This window comes from Oreochromis niloticus, linkage group LG20 (assembly GCF_001858045.2).
Source record: "Oreochromis niloticus isolate F11D_XX linkage group LG20, O_niloticus_UMD_NMBU, whole genome shotgun sequence".
NCBI classification, from domain to species: domain Eukaryota; kingdom Metazoa; phylum Chordata; class Actinopteri; order Cichliformes; family Cichlidae; genus Oreochromis; species Oreochromis niloticus.
This window is the reverse complement of record NC_031984.2, coordinates 7323590-7341082: the sequence shown is the minus strand read 5'-3', so window position 1 is coordinate 7341082 and position 17493 is coordinate 7323590. Positions and strand designations below refer to the sequence as shown.

The window sequence follows — 17493 nt, the reverse complement described above, 5'->3', positions numbered from 1 at the left end:
TTATTTATAACTGCTCCTCATATTAAACACTGCCATAGTGAGTCAGAACATCGTCCTTCAACTTATTCTTAACATGTTTTTCTACTTTCTTTGTTCTTTTGGATCTGTAGGATATCAACGAGACAGGATATCCCTACTACAGAGATTTCTGGCACAGAGTTCCACCCACCTGCTGCTCAAATCTTTTGTTTGAGCTGGCTTAAAGGAAGGGTGGCCTCTAGGGGAGAGCAGCGAAAACAGTTTGTTTCAAACAGAGGATTAACTGCGGGATGGCACCAAAGCCCAGTATTAGATAATAAGGATTATTTTCACATGTGAATTGTCCAAAGCTACACGAATACAAGTCCAAGAATAAAAAATATTGAGCTGAAAATGAACACAATAGGTCCACTTAACAAACAAATAAATCTTTGGCTGTACTGAAAACTGCTTGGCAATTAAAACTATTTTTCTGTGTAGCTCACCTTCTTAGTGCAATAACTCTAGCCTAGCAACTGTGCTAATTTTGTGGACCTCTCTGTCATCAAACGTGACACTTTCATCATGAAAGGACCTTTTTACTGCTGACCTATGTGCCTTCTCTCCTGATTAAAGAAGACTTCAACTATTTGTCATTCTAAAAAAAAAAAAAAATCTGAAATGGAATGTGACCATGGCATCATTTTGAACTGGTATCCATGACAACAAGGCCAATTTTGATAGTTTCTATCTATCTGCAGCACATTGCAAATGCGCAGGTAGTCAAATCGATTAATTTTCTCCTGGCAGGTTAATATTGCAGATTTGGATGGCAGATAAAATGCCTGCAGGATTTATCTTTAGGTTATGTCTGCATTTCTTTATTTATCAGAAAGGACTCATAGAATTTAAAGGTTATTAAAGCTGAACTGGTTTGTTCTGTCTGCTAGGAAGCCTTTAGCTTAGTTAGGCTAATTCTAAATGTTTGAGAATAATTTACCTTTTGCATTTCACAAACACTTTGAAGTGTGGAGTGAATACATGAGCAGCGGAGGCCTGCAGTATTATTAGCGTGACCTGTCTGTTGTCATTGCATTTTGTATGGTTCCTTCTGTGAAGGGTTACATGAGCACCTAATGCAGATTAATGCATAAGCCTGTTAAAGGGTGCCACCCCAGGCTACAGATTATAATGCAACACTGTCACGGCCTGATGGTGCACTGTAGTTTCAAGCAGTTGGTAGCCAGGTGTAAAATATCTTCAACCTTCAAAAAAACTGGGACACATTTTACATTGTAAATGAGAATGCAATGATTTGACAACCTCATAAACCCATATTATATTTACAATAGAAAATAGAAAACATATTGAATGTATAAAGTGAGAAAATGCACTGTTCCAAAAACATACAATCATTTTGGATAAGATGGTAGCAACAGAGCTCCAAAAAGTTTGGAAAAAACTAATTTACCACTCTCTAGCATCGCCTCTTTCTTTTCACAACAGTCTGTGAACTGAGGAGACGTCTACTGGCTGGACTCCTGGGAGAGGACATTTGCTCCATTCGTGTCCGACACATTCTAGCTGTTTATCAATCCTGGATCTGCTTTGTTATATTTTCCATTTCATAATGTTCCAAATGCTTTCAATTCGGTGAAAGATCTGGACTGCAGACAGCCCAGATCAGCACCTGGATTCTTCAGCTTCGAAGCCATGCTGTTGTAATAGATGTAGTATGCTTTTTAGGATCGTCTTGCTAAAGTATGCAAGGCCTCGCTTATAAGAGACATTGTAAGGATGGGAGGATATGTTACTCTAAAATCTCTGCATTCCTTTCAGCATTATTGGTGCCTTTTCATATATGCAAGTTGCCAGTTCTACTAATGCACCCCCTATGTCATCAGAGGTGCAGACTTTTGAACTGAGCACTGATCAAAAACCCAAATGGTCCCTCTCCTCTTCAGTCCAGAGGATGCACTGTCCAGGTGTTACTGTAAAAGTTTCAAATTTTGATTTGTCTGAGCACAGAACTGTTTTCCACGTTGCCTCAGTCTGGAGCAGGTTCACGTATGGCTTCTTCTTTAACCTGAATTTTCGGTTGGCATGGTGATAAACAGCCTTGTTTCAGACAGATGTCAGATAAATGAGGGGTATTTTCATCATGCAAACCTGCTCTAGAGTCCAAGAATGAAAATATGAAGATGGAGCACAATAGGTCCACTTTAATTAATCATTAATATTTTACAGGTAGACATAATGTTTGGAAATATTTGCACTACATCCAACTGAATTACTATCTAATTTTAAAGACAAAACTTTAATTTTGACAGGTCATTCATACATTATAAAAATACCGGGATATTATTTATTACACTGGCAGTAACTTCATTAAATTGAATTTAATATTGCTAATTAATTAAATTGTTAACCAATACCAATCTTCAGTTTGTTACTGAAGTCTTTCCTCTTCATTGGTGTCACAGAGCTGCAGAAAATCCACTTTCATTCAGCATTTAAACACAACATTAAAAAGACTCTGCATAACAACCATAACCTGTGTATAAAGCTTTTATAAATTGTCATATTTTTTATTAAGTTATTTTATATTGAGCATCATCAAAACTAGTCGTCATGTATTTTAAAATACAGCCTACTTGCTTGTCGTGAGCACGGCGTGGGCTGTTTTACATGAATCGTGCTGTTTTACAATAGGAGCCCGTTTCTACGCAGGAAGCGCTGTTTTCTATAAAACCTGAAACTGTGTGGAAAGATGTGATGCAGCGGCGGCAGCAGCGACTGCATCAGCCTCAACTGTGGCATAAGTCTCAATGAGCACCTGTGAGACTCTCCGCCCCTCCCATCCGCTATCTTCATGGATGTAATCTCCGACTTAACAACATGTACTTGTAAGGTCCCAGATAAAGTAATCTCCCCAGACCTCGGTGAGCTTTTGGCAGGAGAGTCAGAGCAGAGCTCCAACCGCGCAAAGTATCTAGGTAAGTCTCAGTCAGCGTGCTGATGAATGAACCTCTTCTTTATCAAATTAACTATACGTCTTCAGATGTCTCCCACTACAGTAATTAAATCTAAAGAGCTGCAGTTTGGAGATTTTTTTTCCGGCCTAGAATGAGGCAGAGGGCCAGTGATGTGTAATTTGTATTCTGCGCGTAAATTGGGTAGTTTTTAAACGTCCTGCATTAACATCTTGAATAGACGAGTCTTGAGTAAATTTATGTGTGTATATTCAGAAGTGTTTCTGCTCAGGCGTGGCAGATGTGTGCTTCAAGCTTGATCTGAATATCTGATCATTCGCCTGTTTGCCGCAGAGTGATCTTTCCACGGATGCCGCAGCGAACTTGGTTCAGCTGTTGGTATGATGCACGATGCTGTATCGCGAGGCACCGCACGGGACATATCTGCTGTCATTTACGGACAGAGCAGCCTGTCTCCGTGCTGTTAGTCACGTCATTTATCGGTGTGCCTATGCGTGAGATAACGTGGATGTTCCTTTTTTTCCTCCTTTTTTTGCATGAGGGCAGAAACGTGTGGCTGGGCTTTAAGCGTGAAGTTGATGAATATATGACAAAGATAAGGTGAAAGTTTTCGTAAAGGGAACCGGATGTATTAAAATGTAAATCACTGATGCAGGTTTTGACTTTGCAAATTAGGTTTTGCGTGGCTGACTGTGGTTTCTGCTGAGTTTTACGTTATGATCTGTGCTGTTAAAACATCAACACACGCTCAGGATGAAAAGAAGTACTGCAGGGGAGGAGTAAACAACAGGAAACCCCTTTCATATCAGATCCTCAGTGCTCATCACTGTCTATATATGTATGTATCAAAATCTAGAGACTGGATTATTAGAATAAATATATTTCGGAACTGTAGGTTTTGGTAAATTTGGATATACACTGAACTGAAATCTGAATTGATTAGTTCACACTGTTTTTTATTCATATATTTTATGTTTTAATACCACTGTCAGCAGATACCACTTTAGTAATAGTACACTTTAGTAATTAAAATGTATTGTCACATTTAAAATCATTTGTTCTAGGCTGTTCGAAGTATTTTTACCTGCGATGGGGTCAGGTATACAGATCAGGAGTTAATCCATTATATAAGAGAAAAGGGGGCAGGAAATCAGACTGAGTTGTCCTTTTAAAGTGTTCCTAATCCTCCTCAGTACATTGAGTTCTACTCAACAAGTCATTCTTGTTTTAGATCCTCATCATTTGAGAAAATAAGTATTTTTCTCATTATATTGAATATATTCCTCAGCTGCAAGGTATTTTCTTACTTTTTTTAAGTTTCATTTACAACAATTATAAAGGTTATTTTATTTTTCAAATGATTTTTTTTAATGTCAGGAAACAAAAGTGACTTACTAGTCTCACATTTCATTCAAATTTGCTTTTAGATTATGTATCAGCCTTGTTGATACACAGCTTTATGATACAGCATCATGTGGTGCTGATGTGGGCCAAGCCCGGCATAGCTTTACACCTCCCTGTGTGCTAGTTACAGCACGGATTAGTGCGCTAACCTTTTGTCAGCCAGACAGAGACCGGCTGACAAAAGCAGTCTCACCGGCTGCACCCACCTGTAGACAGTCTGAGCAGCTCAGCAGACGTGTCAACCTTCATAGCTGCTTTGTTAGGACTTTTCAATAATCCCAGAGGACTTTTTTGTTTACGATTACAATGATGAGGAAGCCTGAACACTGAGCCTGCATGGTTTTTGTTTGTTGCATTTGCATGCAAATAAACTAAGGAAATAGGGGGAGTTTGGAGCTTTTGCCTTTGAGTGACATCTATTCTTCTGTCTTTCGTTTTTCCTTAAAACCAAAAAGAATTCCCTGGCAAAGCGCCTGCAGACATGGGTCGTCAAGAGGCCGACTATGTGTGGAAGAAGAACACTGAAAACATCCAAGAGGTTTTTGACTTCATGGAAGAGTTGGGATCGTAAGTATCATTTAACTCACTGTAAGATGACTTTGATTAAAGTTTATGTTTATGTTTAGTTTATGTTAAATGTTCAAGGAACTGAACAGTTTTTTGCATATACGTTGAGCTTCTTCCTTGGCGAATGCTTTGCACCATTAGATGGTTTATTTTAGTGATACTGATATGAACTGCAGTGGCTGGCATGATAATAGCCATCAGCATGCTGTTTGAATTAGAGGACAGATTACTGATTTGATTGGATTAACATGATAAGGCTTACTGTACTTAAGTATTGGCAGCAAGACGCTCTAGCTGTTAGACAATTAGGCTGATTTTCCAGAGGGATCCAGGCTTTGGCATCAGTGCAGCAGTTCATTCACAATTTTTTTTGTAATTTTTAAAATTTGCAAATCGTTGCTTTTTAGTTTTATATACAAACAAAACAGAGGAAAATGTCAATATCTGTTTATAAATCTGTCACAAATAATAAGACAGTAGATTTGTTATTGAGGTTCTCAAAGTTTTCATGACTGATTGCCAAGATATGATGGAGGCTTGCACAGGAAAACTGTGATAATGTGATAACGTGACTTTAAATTAAAAAATGCAGCAGTATTTATCAAAGTTAGGACAATTTAATTTTCTATGAAGGGAAAAACAGAGCTGGAATGAATGAGAAATGCTTCCCAGAGGCGCTGGCTCATTTGCAATTAAAAACTAAAAACTAAATAGGAATCCACCAAATGTTATTGCTTTCTAACATCTAACTTTGTACCGTGCACATTCAGTCGACACTCGCTCACCTAATTTTTGTCATGATGGTGATAAAAACCAGTCGCAGTGTTGAGTATTTTGCAATAGACTGGAGAACTACTGATAAGAGACTAACATTAAATCATGATGTAAGCTAGAGTGCTGCCAGAGTGAGAAAATAGAGCTTACTGTGCTGAGGGCTGAAGAGGCTGCCAAGAGGTTTTATCTAACACATCATCAATGATTGGACTGTGAAGGAGGCAAGGCCCTCCTGAGCAAAGAGCATTATCTAATTTGGTTCAGTTCGGTTCTGTTGGTCTACACCAATTACTTTTATTCCCCCAAACAATTTGAACAACCAAGAGTTTCACATAAAAGTGGGAAAACAAATTTTAAAATTACTTGTAATGCGGTTATTTCTGTAGCACCTCCCCTAGAAGAGAAGACAGATTGGATTACTGCTGTCTGAGCCACCCAGTAAGTTTGCTTTCGGTGAACTCTCTGAATGATGCCCATTCCCGGGTGAACAGTCTCGATTTTTTGTGTTCTGTCACAATAAAAGCAAGAGACTCCAGAAGGGACTGGAGATTATGTAGTCTTTCCCACTGGGCCTCATCAGACATTGTGTAAACAGCATCCTAATGGTTTCCTGGAAATAGGGACTGAGTTTATTCGGGGTTAAGAAGAACCACCAGAGTGCATTGAAAAGCAGTGCGATTTTAGTCTGTACTGAATTTTAAGCACTCAGATTCACACAATCGAGTGATTTCTTGCAATTTCTGATTGCTCCTAATCTTTTTGATCATGGTTGTTGCCTAGCTTTCATTTTCAGGTCTTGACCAGCAATTTTTCTTGAAAGTCAAAGTATTTTTTCAAGTAGGTCCTTGAAACAAAAATTAAAGCAATTCAGGGACTGGATGTAAAGTGGTGCTATAATGGTAAAGGGACAGCTTGTTCCTGACTGCCAACCTGAGCTGGAATTAGAGTTTATATGAACGTGGGAAAGGTGGTCTGCCGATAGCCCTTGACACCTGCCTGTGACCTGACCTACACATGGTCCACTGCTGACCTTCTGTGCCTGGAGTCTGCCACCGTTTCCTTAGCGTCAGGGATAAAGCACCTAATCCACCCAGTAGAACAACTATTCCCAGACAACGCTGAAGATAGCATGGACACAGGAGCACAGCGCACAATAATAAGCCCCCGACATGTGAATTGTTAAGTCACAGAGGTCCTTACAAGAGCTTAATTAAACCCTTTGATATTGCTATTTCTGCCCTGAGTTGATTTTAAATTAGATGGTCTCTAAGAAGTCAGTATCAGGAAGTTTCCTAAATGATGCAATACGACAGGGAGAAAAAAAACTAAGTCATTAATGACGGTTACACAACAGAAGCCTTTAAAGTCATTAAATGCAATTATCTAACAAAATTTTAAATGGACTAAATGTTTTTTTGATTATCTTGTTTATACAGTAAATTAGAGTTAAACCTGTATGCGCAGTTAGCTTAGCTTGGCTTTTATAGCTTTAGTATTTATCTATACAAAAATACATATGGTTTATGGAAGGCTCCACACTATTCACACTCTCTGTAAATTCAGCTGCTTATCTCAGTTTCCAAACTAAGCAAAGCTAACCAGCTCTTTATCATTTATTCAACATAAACCATTTGCTCACGTTTACAACAGCCTTCAACTTGACGTTGCCCACCAGAGATGCTCGTGAGAATGCATGTATGTAGATGTATCATGTCAAACTGGAAATAAACATTCAACCTCATAGTACAGTAAGTGAGTATGAGTCAATATGAGCCAGTATAATCAGTATGAATCAGTATATCCGATTGTACTTCTGAGAATAGCACAGGTAACTACCTGGTGAATACACAGCTAGAGAGTAGGTGTTTGCAGACTCTATCCGGGGAGCTTAGTCACCTAAACCAAGCAGAATGTTCCAGTACTGAGAACACATCTGTGTGAAGTAATGTGAGAGAGGACATCTTTGTCTGACGTTTATGTTCTTAAAAAGAAAAACAAACAAAATTATGGAAATGAATGTTCCAGTCTCATCTCCTAACTCTGCAGGAAGAAAACAGCCTATTTCCCAATGTCCTACTAAGCCTGCAGCACTTCCTCATTCAGGAAATGGGACTTGCGTTATTATACTTTAAATCATAAAGAAAATAAAAATGGGATGTGTCATTAATTAAAAAATAATGTGTTTAAAACACGAGCCCTTCAAATAAAAGTTGGCTGAAAACCAATAACATTTAATGTATGCACAAACTGAGAAACTGAATGAAGCAATAGCTTCTCCCAGTTGCACGAGAGCAATATAAAAGTAGACACACAGGAGTCCAATGTTCTGTGTTGTTAATGTGCCCATATTCTATTAACAACGGCCCTCTTGCAATAAGCGAGAAGGCTCATTTCCCCTTACCAGGGGAGACTTTGTGTGTTGTTTCAAAGCAATCAGTGAAGGCATCATCAGTAACCTATTTTCAATATGTGTTTATGTGTTAATGAACAGTGGGGCGTTCTCAGAGGTTTACATGGTGAAGGAGAAGAAGACGGGAAAAACATTTGCCATGAAGTGTGTGAAAAAGAAACAGAAGAGGGATCTGAATCTGGAGAATGAGATCGCTGTGCTGCGAAGGTAATTCACATGTGAGCCTCCAGCTGTCATCTCTCAGAAGTGAGCACAGGAGGAGGATTGCCACTGATGTGGGGTTTTTTTGGATGTTGTTTGGGTTGAAAGTATGTGGAACTTTGTGATAGGTATAAAAGCAATGTCATAATGAAAGCATCATGTTACTTTTTCAAACAGAATTAAACATGAGAACGTTGTGGGGTTGGAGGATTTCTATGAAAGTCGAACGCATTACTATCTTGTCATGCAGCTGTGAGTATTCCAGATTTTGTGTCCAATATTATCAAATTATCACGATAAAAGGAAAATGAGGATATAGTTTTAATGCTGGTGGTGGCTCTGTACCAGGGTTTCAGGCGGTGAGCTATTTGACCGTATCCTGGATCGGGGGGTGTACTCAGAGAAGGATGCCAGCAGAGTGATTCAGCAGGTGCTGCAGGCCGTCAGCTATCTGCACCAAAACGGAATAGTGCATCGGGACCTGAAGGTATGACTCTGATAATATCCCAAACACCAGTGAAATATGTGGTTTTTCTCCTTTACATCACATTTGATTCATTTGTATCATCCGTACTCTTTAAACCCGAGGGTACATTAGATAGTAAGAGACACAACATACAGTATTATAAAGAAAAGCCCAACAATTTTCCTCTTGATCAAGCGCTTTGAGACCTCAGGGGGAAATTGGTTGGGATAAGGTGACAGAGAAAAGGGAAAAGATGTCCATAGAGAGATGAAAAATGAAATGGTGTTTGGCTGGCTGATGGGACTTTTAACATCAGGAACATTCAGCTTTAAAGACAGAGATATACACTCCGAGGAAAGAAACAATAACGTGCAATAGCAGGATCTAAATGAATGATATACATGTGGCGGAGACATTCTCCTTACATCATGGGAAATCCTCCAGCAGCCTGAGTCTATAGCCGCAGGAGAGAGGATTTCTGAAGGCTCTACCTGACATTGTACTTTCTAAACTGGAGGAACCACAATTAAACCTGCTCTCTGACAGCAGTTCTAAAGTGGGACAATATGCTACTATGAGGACTTGAAGACATGTTGGAGCAAAACCAATTCAGTGCTTCACAGGGAGCCAATGAAGAGAATCTAATATGGGCAAATGAAGAGAATCATTTTTGCTACTAACTCCATTGTGTGGCTCAGCTGGAGACTGCTGGAGCCGTTAGGTAACAAGAATTTACAATAGTCCCGCCTAGAAATAATAAATGGCCTGATTAGTTTCTCAGTGTCACTCTGAGACACTGAGAAAATGTTCTTCATTTTGACAGTATTATGCAGGTGAAAGAGGGCCCTCCTGGAGACTTTTTATGTGCAGGTTAAAAGACATATGTTGGTCAAAAGTGAACTTTAAGGGTTTTCATAGTGGTGCTTGAAACTGAAGTGCTGGCATTCATAGAAACTATCTGGTAAGATTATGAGTTAGAACTGTAAAAGTTAATGAATTACTGGATCTATAACTATCAGCTTATTGATGGAATAACCTGGCTACCTAACACTGCTTTAATTTTTTTACCCCTCTTGCTTAAGATATTTAAGAATTTGTTCCACTACAGGTAAAATAACTATTTGAGAAGTTCTTCATTGAGGACATCAGTGTGTGAACAGCTCTCGTCTCTGCTTTTTTCCCTGGTGCAGCCCGAGAACATCCTGTACTACAGCCAGGAGGAAAACTCCAAGATCATGATCAGTGATTTCGGCCTGTCAAAGATGGTAGACAATGGCATCATGTCCACAGCCTGTGGCACCCCAGGATATGTTGGTAAGAAAACATGTCATTCTAGAGAAATAATCTCACACTGACTAAGTTAGAGTCTCGAAGCGGGTCATCCTGCATGTTACCGATGCTTCACATGCTTTTGAGCAATCACTGATATAGCTTTAAAATTTTCTCTAACCAGCTCCTGAAGTTTTGGCACAGAAGCCCTACAGCAACGCCGTTGACTGCTGGTCTATCGGAGTCATCACCTACATCCTGTAAGTACAAAGCTATTCACCACCTGTTCCAGATTTTTCTCTTAGTAACAAGACTATCAGATTAAAGGCCCCAGCTGTGTCTTATGCAATGACACAGTTACCTATATACAGAAAAATGGAGCACGTTGAGTCCACACATGTACCATGTAGGGGATTTTTTTCACAGATGCTAAATGTTTGTATTTATTTGTTTTTTTCAGACTTTGCGGTTATCCCCCTTTTTATGAAGAAAGTGAGACACGGCTCTTCTCCAAGATCATGAAGGCACAGTATGAGTTTGACTCACCATTCTGGGACGACATCTCTGAATCCGGTGATTACACTGAACGATGGCACACACCGACTGTGTTTCTACTCAGCGTTGTCTAAGCTCTAATGTATCTATTGTGTTTTGCTGCAGCCAAGGATTTTATTCGTAACATGATGCAGAAGAATCCCAAGATGCGCTACACTACAGAGCTGGCGCTCAGACATCCATGGTGACTATCACTCATTTGACTTGTATTATGGAAAGTTTTAGTCTAAATACTGTTTTCATGCATTAAATAGAACTTATTATGCTCCCTTCACCCATGTTGACATTTTTTTGGACTTTTTGGCATTATTTATAGTTTACTGTAATCCTTATTTATCTGACAATAAGTTAATTCACAATCTTCAACAAAACAATTTAGCGTTTTCTCTCTTTTTATCAGATCCTCTATCACATTAGGGACATCTGCTCTCACTGACATGACCCAACGCCGAAAGCAGCCAAAAAAAAAGCATTTAAACATCATTATTTGAGATTCTGATTATTTTTAATATGAAACCCCACCCCAAAAGTTGATTCTGTTCATCTGGACGTAGAGTTTTGAGTGGGAGAAATGTTTCATTTGCATAATGACTGAAACTAGCACCACTGAAGGAACAATGGGCTGGGAGGTCAGTTCCTTGATCATTAATATGCAAATTCTAATGAGCATTGATCAAAGACCAGTGATCAATGGCCATGAGTACCATTTACACAGAGTTGGGGAATGGCTGCAATCAAACCTGCAGTCAGCTGAGACTGAAGACATCACTGAAAACGCTACGTCCAGATGAACATAATCAGCATTTGGGGATTTACTTACCTGCATGATTGAGCATGCATCAAGACATGAAAACCCACCATTGTACCAGTATAGTTATGACAAAACAATAATTATATATAATCTTTTATTAATGACCCCCTTTTTGTAATATAAGTAAATCATTTAGTGCAGTACATTTGCATGACTTGAGCAAAATTCACAACTGTCACTGAATTATTACGCTGTAACAGTTAATGTGTAATAGTTCAAATCATAAAATAACTTCCTACAATGAACATTTTAGTGGCACTGCACACAGGAGGCATCAGTCTTCCTGCCCAGCACCAGTTACAAATGCATTCAGAATTAATCTCTACCTAAAATAAATTTAAGCTTTCTGTGCCGTCATTCGTTTTTCCAGGATTATTGGGAAGACAGCTCGGAGCCAGGACATCTACTATTCCGTCAGCGTTCAGATTCAAAAGAACTTTGCCAAGTCCAAGTGGAAGGTTAGTCTTCACTAATTTCTTGGCTTCAGTGTGGTAAGCTTACTGAGGACCTGCAGTTTATAGTAGATTAATCGGGTGCCAACCTAAATCCTTCCTGACCAGGGAGATTTTAATAAGATACTGTTTAGTAATTGAGGGCACTAAGGGCTGATGTAGTGCATACACTGCCAAGGAAATCTAATGCACTTGGTGGCTCAGTGGTAAAAAAAGAAGAAAAGATCCTAAAACATGAATATATAATTTATCAATCAATGATAAATGAACAAGACATTTCATTTAATGTCTACTCGACATCACCATATATAAGGACATCTAAAGTGAAGCTAGACTATTTTTCAACCTCTTTTTTTATATTCGCTTTTACAGCAAGCCTACAATGCTGCTGTTGCCATCAACCACATGAAGAAGCTGCAGCTGGCCCACTCAGAGCAGGTCCTGAGGCAGGCCAGCATCCCAGACATCAGGGTCATCGACGTATCCTCCCCAACGAAAAACCGGAAACATCTTGATCCAGACAAGGTTGAGCCCAAGGTGCCAGAGGTCAACGGGAGTGTGCAGGGGACACATCACATGTCCTTGCCCACAAGCCATGTTGAACTAAAGAGCCACTGCCACCCACTGAAGACCAGTCAGAGCGAGTGCAGCACACAACACGCACCTACAATAGCTGAACAGGGAAAGCATGTGTACCACTCAGAGCCTGCCAACCTGAATGGGTTTGTAGCTGTTTTATCTCATATTGTGACCTTTGACCTTTTGAGTTTATATTATGGCTGACTAAAACTTTTCTCTTTTGCTTTTAGATACGGTAAAAAAACCAATAATAGCAAGACCATAACTGGTGTTTGTGCCATCATGTGAAAGCTGCTGAGTTTACATGGAAAAAAAACATTTTACCTGGTAGGTACACTTAAAGCATGTGGATATAACGAACAAATACATGTAATATTCAGATTTATATAATACTTTTTTATTTTTCAACTACAGTTCATCTCCATAGATGAACTCTTTATTTATTGTATTTGGTATTCTTGATTTAAATCTGAAAATCAGGCAGAATAACTCAAAACACCTGAGTGTCTGTGTGGTAACACCCTGGCTGTGACCTGAGGAGCCTAAAGCAAACAATCTAGAGCATGCTGAGTGTATTTTATTTTAAATTCTCAGCTCCATACGGACTTATTTCTCACCCTGAATGTGTTTCTGCCCTCTACAGGTCAGTGTTGCTGTTTTGACCCAGCATACAGCTGGTTTGCGTCAGCAGCTCCCAGGTACTGAGAACAACAAGTGGTTGATTCAAGCGGTGTGGGAGATCCACAGTCTGTGTGGGGCATTTTATTTTGGAGAGAGTGCCTAGGAAGCTTCCCAAAAACCACACCAAAGTACACAAACCACAACGAAACTCACATGCTCGGATGCACGAGTCTCATTTTTAACCAGAACAGTTTTGACAGTATTCAACAGAACTGTGTGATCTAGGAGGGAAAGCGATGGATGAGATGGGCTCAGCTCTAGCCGGGCTTTGCATGACTATCCGTGTCGTTTATGGTGACGATGTTCCTGACCACTGGTTTTTGATGGGGCAGAAGTCAGCTCATCCGAACACTTTGTGTTCATGATTCCATGCTTAAAATAATACACACAATGACGTCAATGACAATTATTGTACTTGATCATGTGTAAAGCACTTTCTATAGCCAGCCTGCATTTGTAAGCACAATAGAATAGAATAAGAAAACCGCATGCTTACTGCATCCAATAAGCCATACTGTTGTAATTTAATATGGTAAAGTTGTCTCATATTTTTGTTACTTTCTTTAAGTTAATTGTTTCATTAATTTATTTTTTTAATTATTTGCTTCTTTTTAAAAAAAATAAAATAAAATAGAGCAGATCAAATTCAAGTTTGAAATAAAAAAAATATATAACAATGTATATTTAAACAAACCTATCATTAACAGTGTAAATGCCACAAGTATATTCATTAAATGCCATAAACCTACTAGAACTTTTACATTCAGCTAAAGTCTATTGTTAAACATCTTTATTCACTTATTGTAAGCGGTTTACTTTGGGCAGTCTGCTGTTTGTCTCAGTATGTGGCTTTGTAATGATGGATTTAACATATATTAATGTTATATATGTATTATGCTGGGATCTCTGTATACTCAAAAATAAAGGATCTGCATTTGTTTTGCTGTGGTTGTTTTACCTTCACTCCTGGGAAACAAATTAATGGTAAACTTTGTAAATTAAATTAAGCTATTGCCAGTACATACACTAGCTAACCAATCACATTTCAGCCGGCAGCTCAATGCATGGTCAAGATGAGCCGCTAAAATACAAAGCAAGCATCAGAATGAGAAAAAAAAAAGGTGATTTGCAGTAAGTTACTTTGAACGTAGCATGGTTGCTTGTGCCAGATGAGCTGGTCTGCATATTTTACAAAGTACTGATCCTTTTTAGCACATTTAGCACCACATTGAATCCTGAAGCTGATGGGCTACAGCAGCAGAAGGCCACACTGGATCCTTGCCAGGTGGGCAACAGGAAACTCAGGGTACAGTTTAAACAGGCTTTGGTCAGACGTGTTTACTTTCTAAATATAGATTTTTTTTTTCTTCTTGTTAATTTCTGCAACTTTCTGCAAACTTGCATGTTATTTAGCATCATCCTAATATAAATACATCATAAACTGGGACTCATTTAACCTGAGCTGGTAACCTCAGTTAATCTAACCAACAAGCCAATTAGCAGGCTGTACTTCTGTACTTCAGCCTTTCCAGCACAGTCAGGATTACAAGGAGCAATGTACTTAGAACAGCAGGTTCCAGACGGAGTAAATTAAGCCAAGTAAGCCAACAGATACAAAACATGTCCTTGTGACCAGGTTTAAATGGCTTTTATTATAAGATGTGAATAGGAGTCAAAAGCTGAGAAATTTATGTTGACTTAAAGGGTATATGCTTTACATTATTATTCAGTTAACCCCGTTTATGAATTTCCTGTATTTGCCAAGCTGGATTCAACAAGAATAATCTAACTGCAAACACTGTGTTACAGGTAAAACACTCAGTTTTAAAATCTCTGAAATAAAAAAGTCACTGTGTGTGTAATTTCTGTAATTATTTTCACATATAAACATTTTAAATACTGTGTATCTAAACTCCTTCTCCCCTTAGCTCCTGTTGAAAGAGTTTTCACATCCACATTTGCCATAAAACTTCCCCCTCAACCACAGCATGGTGACTTGGTGAAGTCCAGAATAGAGACAGACTGTTCATTTCAGGCAGAAGTAACAAAAAAATGGAGCAAAGGTCTCCAAACAGTCTCAACATTTTCCCAGCAGTGGCAAACATAAATGCCCAGAGCTCAAACTGAGTTGCTCAAAGAGGAACATTATCGACTGTGTAATTATTGCGTTATTACCTGCAATATTTTAGGCAACCCTGCAATCCAAAAGAGGACAAACGGGGTGAAAGGTTGTCCCTGGATTAGCTATGAAGAGTGGAATTAGTGTGGATACTTTTTAGCATTTTCTTCTGTATTTTACTCTGACCTGATGTATTAGTAAGAAATTCTTTACATAAAATCTTCACCTCCTTATTCAGTTCAAAATCTCAAAGTACTGAATTAAAAAGTAATGCTTTAATGTAATGTCATGAGTAATCTGTATAACTGCTCTACTTTACTTAGAAAATTATATTAATATGCAATACGACAGTTAAAGACTTATTGTAACGTATTTGGTCACTACCAGCACAGCTAAAAGTCAAACTGGATAAAATGTTAAGCATGATTCATCTGGTGTACAGATGTTAAAGCAACGTGTGGTTGTCATTTTCACTCAGTGATGATGTCTCTGTGACAAAGATCAGACACATTTCCCAACTCGCTACTCTTCTCTCGTGCAGCAGGGAACTGGTTCAAAGGGCAGAGAGTTTGAGACACGTACACACGCACGTACTGTCAGCATTTTGGACAGATTTAGGTCCAGGAGCAGAGCAGCTCAGGACAGCATGTTTTAGGGGATTCTATTGACCCTTATCTTCTAATGAGGCTTATCTATTGCTGTTCAATAGGGGGTATTCCATGTGTAACCAATACTGTTGTCAGACAATATCAATTAACCAATAAATGGGGCTGGCTTTCCACAGCCCTGCATACGCTTATTGGACACTAATGAAGCTCTCCTGATAAAGATCAATATGCATGGCACAAACCCAGGACTCATGTTGTTCAGTGGTCAGTAACATGTTAACTGTCTGAATGTTTACATCATTTATTCATTTATTTTTAACTTTTCTTACACAGAAGGTGTGCCTGTGTGTGCTTGAAGAAGTTAATGAGTACCAACCAATGTTGCAAAGCATTACTTACTGTCAGAACAATATAATGTTTACTGCACGAACTGCACATGCAGAGTTCAGGCAACATGTCACATCACATGCATTTCATCACATACAGGGATTGGATGTGTCTGCCCTTTTACCCAAACAAGTTCTAATCTCCAACAAAACAATTGGAGTACAAGTGGCCTCATGAATATGCATTGTGTCCCCAGTGTGGGCGTTAACCTGGCCCTGCTTGGGTTTAAATATGCAGGCTCTGCCTTTGCCTCTGCCTGCAAAGCCTGATTACTCAGAGCGCACAGAAAAAGAGAATAAGAGAGTTTGCGCGTGTGCTTTGAAGTAAGTATTATTCTCTCTTTTTTGTGGATAGTAGAATTTTTGCATTTTAATTAAATGGATTAGTTGTCAGGAGTAAATCTTTGTACTGTTTACAGAATATCTGGTTACAATTGTTCCTTTTCTTTTAACAGACTCATCGACAACACATTATGGAAAACTTTGGCGAGATCATCCCATTTGCGAAGGAGATGCTGACACAGAGACCCAGCCGGAGCATGCTGAAGATCTACATGCTCGGCTCTACTCTGGCAATGCTTGGTATGGTCGGGGGACTGGTAGAGATGGCTTTCCTGCCCTTTGTGGAGAGAGATACTGAGGAGGATGAACCAGCAGAGCTTATCATCCTGAAGAAGAAGGAGAAGAAGCAGGTGCTGAAGCCACACACTGCCTCTGCTGATAGTGAAGTTGTTGATGTGGTGGATACAGTAATGCCTGAGGAAAAAGCCAAATATCTTTTGACTTCAAGGCGGAGAAGCTCGGCCAACCGCTTACATGCTTCTTAAAGAAACTTTCTCCTCTTCACATAAATGGACACTAGAGATGATGGTAATGTTGGTAAATCAAGTCATTGTGTGGAAATGGTCCCTTCGTGCCCATTCTTTATTTCAAAAATTGGTTAAATGTGCAGTTTGCTCCTGTTGACTGGGTAAAAAATGAGATGAGATACAGTGAAGACTGCGGGTTACAGTAATGTTGGCTGCTGGGCAGCAGATATTTGTGAATGTGATGTGATAGATTTGTTGTAAAAGTGGAATATGTGTGATTAAATTTGTTTTGCACCCTAATAAAAATATATTTTTTTCTCCAAACAATTGTCTCAGACCATGACTTTAATATAATCTGTGGGGTAGGTTACTTCAAAGAGCGGACCTCGTGTTATAATTAGCAAAAAGAGAGAAAATGGAACTAAAAAGATGCAACTGATCTTTTAATCTC

The 17493-nt window shown here is 39.0% G+C and overlaps 2 protein-coding genes across 2 annotated transcripts; both read left to right on the top strand.

The window, feature by feature from the left end:
- Nucleotides 1-2694: 2694 nt before the first annotated feature.
- On the top strand, nt 2695-14060 carry camk1gb (calcium/calmodulin-dependent protein kinase IGb). Its single transcript, XM_003439043.5, has 13 exons — nt 2695-2954; nt 4811-4922; nt 8188-8313; nt 8485-8559; nt 8656-8794; nt 9964-10087; nt 10227-10302; nt 10503-10615; nt 10703-10781; nt 11779-11866; nt 12233-12582; nt 12670-12766; nt 13083-14060. Exons 1-12 carry the CDS (start codon nt 2831-2833, stop codon nt 12725-12727), a joined length of 1464 nt encoding a protein of 487 aa, XP_003439091.2. The 5' UTR covers nt 2695-2830; the 3' UTR covers nt 12728-12766; nt 13083-14060.
- Nucleotides 14061-16419: 2359 nt separating this feature from the next.
- Nucleotides 16420-17242, top strand: g0s2 (G0/G1 switch 2). Its single transcript, XM_003438909.4, has 2 exons — nt 16420-16557; nt 16689-17242. The coding sequence occupies exon 2, from the start codon at nt 16707-16709 to the stop codon at nt 17058-17060; it is 354 nt and encodes a 117-aa protein (XP_003438957.1). The 5' UTR covers nt 16420-16557; nt 16689-16706; the 3' UTR covers nt 17061-17242.
- Nucleotides 17243-17493: the final 251 nt, after the last annotated feature.

Excerpts from the sequence above, each read along its gene's own strand:
- camk1gb (XM_003439043.5), top strand. The coding sequence starts at position 2,831 with ATGGATGTAATCTCCGACTTAACAACATGTACTTGTAAGGTCCCAGAT. Across the intron at positions 8,560-8,655 it reads TACTATCTTGTCATGCAGCT|GGTTTCAGGCGGTGAGCTAT; the intron begins GTGAGTATTCCA and ends GCTCTGTACCAG. Across the intron at positions 12,583-12,669 it reads GAGCCTGCCAACCTGAATGG|ATACGGTAAAAAAACCAATA; the intron begins GTTTGTAGCTGT and ends TTTTGCTTTTAG.
- g0s2 (XM_003438909.4), top strand. The coding sequence starts at position 16,707 with ATGGAAAACTTTGGCGAGATCATCCCATTTGCGAAGGAGATGCTGACA.